Below are 3,548 nucleotides of genomic sequence, written 5' to 3'. Positions count from 1 at the left end.
TTCTTTCTGATATTCAGAGAGAGTTTAGGGACCGCTTTAGGGACCAGCTGAAGGAAGGTCAATACTATCAGGTAAGATTTAAAAAATGTTTCATCATGCAACTTTATCTAGATAAGTTGATAGACATGAGGACTCTAAATGATTCTTTTTCTACCTTTGGTTCATGAATGCATGTTTGTTCCAGAGTTTTGATTTTTCGAAAGAATATGGAAGGATTCTCCGCCAGGCAGAAGAGGAAGCGAGGATAATGAAAGCGGAGCACCGCAAGCCCCGGTCCTTCCAAGAGTCCAGCAAGGCCCACAAGACGGTATCATCCATGATTAAACAGCGGGATGAGCCAAAGAAGGCCTCAAAGAAGAAGGAGGGTAAGGCTAAGGGGATGGTTTATGCAATGGAAGGATTCCTAGGGTGTTTATCTCTGCTGGATGAGAGGGGCTTAGGAAGCACTGATAATAACCATCAGAAATTTCACTTTACAATATTTCCAGTTTCATGATGTTATTATTTGTGATTCATAGCAAAGTTAAGGAATTAATACTTTTCTTTCATGTGAACAGGTGATGGTGTGTTAGGGGGACTGTCTGCTTTTAACATAACAGAGATATATTTCAATTCTGTTCACAAAGTGAATCAAATGGCCTAAATAAATAATCAGACAATTTTCCATTAGATACATTTATTACAGAAAAAAATATATAGGCCTGAGTTCTCCTTTAGACAATGATAAAAGAGTATTAGTTTGAAAAGGAAATTAATCCCAAAAGCATATGGTCCCTGTAAGAGATTATAGTGATATTAAAAGCTGTTAAGCTTTAGATAAGACTTAGGTTATGGGTTCTTTTATCTATCGAGAATGCTGCTGCTTGTTATATTTTTTATTTTAATAAACTGTGTGACACTTTCTGGTTGGTTCTGCTAAGGAAAAGGCTATGGCTCCTATTCATTCAAATCCCTACCGATATTTCCCTAACCCTTGTGAATCGGGTCTCTTGTCTTTGGATGACTTATTACTTACTCTTTTTATGATGTGAGCTTGTAGATTGCAATTGGTGATGGGATGCTCTTAATGTGCTTGTTTGTTACAGGTAAAGGGAAAAAGAACAATAAGGAATGTAATAACAATAGTAAGTATTTTATTATATTTTGTTGTTTTTCACTGTTTAGGCATGCACATGCATATGTGCATGCATATACATGTTCACACAGTAAGACACACACATACACACACACCCATACACACACACCCATACACACACACCCATACACACACACCCATACACACACACCCATACACACACACCCATACACACACACACACACACACACACACACACACACACACACACACACACACACACACACACACACACACACACACACACACACACACACACACACACACACACACACACTTACATATGTTCATGTGCGTGCATACACACTCATGCACATGCACACGCACACGCACATGCACACACACGCATACCTTTTTTCATGACCAAATTTTGATTATCAGGCAATATGGTATATCAATCTCAGAATGAATGCTAATTATTTTTTTCATACATAGCTTATCTACACATTGCATTTGTTTATTAACTGCTATATGTGTTACTTAGGTAAAGACAATCGAGTTGAGGAAGTCGAAGAAGTGGAAGAAGAGGAGGAAGAAGAGGAGAGCAATGTCAATGAAAATGGCATTGGTAATGAGGTAGGCAGATGCCCTTCTAGGTCCAGCAGCCATTGGTCAATTGATTTTGCAGAGATGATATGTATGAACTGCATGTCATCACTACTTGATGGCTTGTGAATTTAAAGTCTGGAAAATTAATGTTTGACTCATATATTTTTTATTTTTTATTTTTTTTATTCATTTTTTTAAATTCTATTAATTTTTTTTTTTTTTAAGGATGGAGAAATAGAAGAAGCAGAAGGTATAAATGGCGATTTAAATGAAGATGAGATTCGAAAGAATCTTGAAAAGCTTGCGAGCAAGAAAAGAGGGACTCCGAAGGCCTCTAAGCTTGAAAAGACAAAGAGTCCCAAGCCTGCTAAGAAGGTAGGCAATTTTTTCTTTCTTTCTGAAATCTATGGTATTTCTTCCTTTCTGTGTGGAAACCATTTTTTAGAATTATAAATTGGTGGAATGTCGACCTAAATTTTTTTCCAGGGCAAAGAAAATCGTGTGTGGGACTTATCTGGACGTGATTCCAAGAGTCTTGACTACTCTTCCAAGAATGATTCAGGAGCAGGAATGCAGTCGTCCCTGCGGCCTGATTTCCTGCCAGACCAATCTCAGGTATGACAAGTGGTTTATATGCTTACCCCATGGATGCCAGAAGCATGCACTGTTCACTATTGTTTTGGTATATTCATATTCATACTATTTTTTTACACTTAGAAGTATCCACAAGTGCCTAATCATTTACCAGGCTTACATAACTTCACTTCTTTAACCCTTTCCTTCAAGTTTGAGGAATTAGATTTTGTACTGCATTTTTCCTTTTTTGGAAATTGCAAGTTATTTATTGCCTATGTACAAAATACTAATTAGAATCACTTTGGTAATATATTATATATAGCCTCATATGTCATCCATGTCTATAATATAACAGAAAACACACTTGCGGCCTGTCTTAGAAAGGTTAAACATGCCTGTTATATTCATGTGGTAACCTAGATCATTCTATTCAAAATGATATGAAACATTATTCAGTATTGAAAGCTAGCCTCTGTTGCTTTTATACATATACAAGAAGTAATTTTTGAAATTAATTCCAGATTGGAACACTGTCGGGAAACCTTAGGGGAATGGATATTCAAAACGAGAAGGAATCAAACGATAAAAAATCTAGTAGTAAGTATAACTTGATGATTGTAAACAGGAAAGTAACATTCAGTAGCATTATTTTTTTCTTCAAAATTTTGACATAGTTTTCAGTTTCTTGTTTGGTTGATATTTATGACAAGAACCAACAATTTATTAAGAATGTAAGAAGTTTTGAAAGCAAATGAAATTGATATTACTTTAAGATCTACACACTTTCTCTGTATTTTATTAAACCATTTATATAAATATATGTTTGCATTGATAATGTATATATAAATTTCCTGTCATTCTTGGTTAGATTTTCATTGACTAATAACATCGTATTCATGACATGCTTAGGTGGAGGTATGTTCTCCATGTTCCGGGGCCTGGTGGGTGGCAAAACTCTAAGTGAGGCTGACGTTGAGCCAGTTCTTGAAAAACTGAAAGATCACCTTATTGGGAAGAATGTGGCCTCGGAGATTGCTACTAAACTTTGCCAGTCAGTTGGCAAAAAGCTTGAGGGCAAAGTATGTAATTGGTTGGAATTTATGACTTAAAATTGGGCATATAATAGATGAATGAAGTTGTTATGATTCTATCAGATTATTATCAAAATACCCCATTATTCCATAGGTGGTTGGTACTTTTGAGGGAGTGTCAAGTACTGTCCGCAGTACATTGACAGAGTCCTTAGTGCAGCTACTGACCCCAAAACGCCGTTTAGATGTGCTTCGTG

At 36.3% G+C, this 3,548-nt stretch overlaps 1 protein-coding gene across 1 annotated transcript in view; it reads left to right on the top strand.

Annotated features, from left to right (window-relative positions):
• The window catches only part of SrpRalpha (signal recognition particle receptor alpha), a gene marked incomplete at its 5' end in the record, with an annotated part of 5,829 nt that continues 2,281 nt past the window's right edge, over positions 1–3,548 (top strand). Inside the window, 9 exon segments of the mRNA XM_086550800.1 lie at positions 1–71; positions 185–365; positions 1,086–1,124; positions 1,620–1,711; positions 1,910–2,059; positions 2,171–2,299; positions 2,782–2,857; positions 3,170–3,339; positions 3,446–3,548. The exon segment at positions 3,446–3,548 is cut by the window's right edge and continues 89 nt beyond it. Coding sequence (XP_086406926.1) covers positions 1–71; positions 185–365; positions 1,086–1,124; positions 1,620–1,711; positions 1,910–2,059; positions 2,171–2,299; positions 2,782–2,857; positions 3,170–3,339; positions 3,446–3,548 — 1,011 coding nt within the window.

Source organism: Penaeus japonicus, unplaced genomic scaffold, assembly GCF_977035675.1.
Source record: "Penaeus japonicus unplaced genomic scaffold, GWHDUDI00000001_assembly GWHDUDI00000024, whole genome shotgun sequence".
Lineage (NCBI taxonomy): Eukaryota > Metazoa > Arthropoda > Malacostraca > Decapoda > Penaeidae > Penaeus > Penaeus japonicus.
Note: the sequence above shows the minus strand (reverse complement) of the source record. Positions and strands in the feature narration are given on the sequence as shown.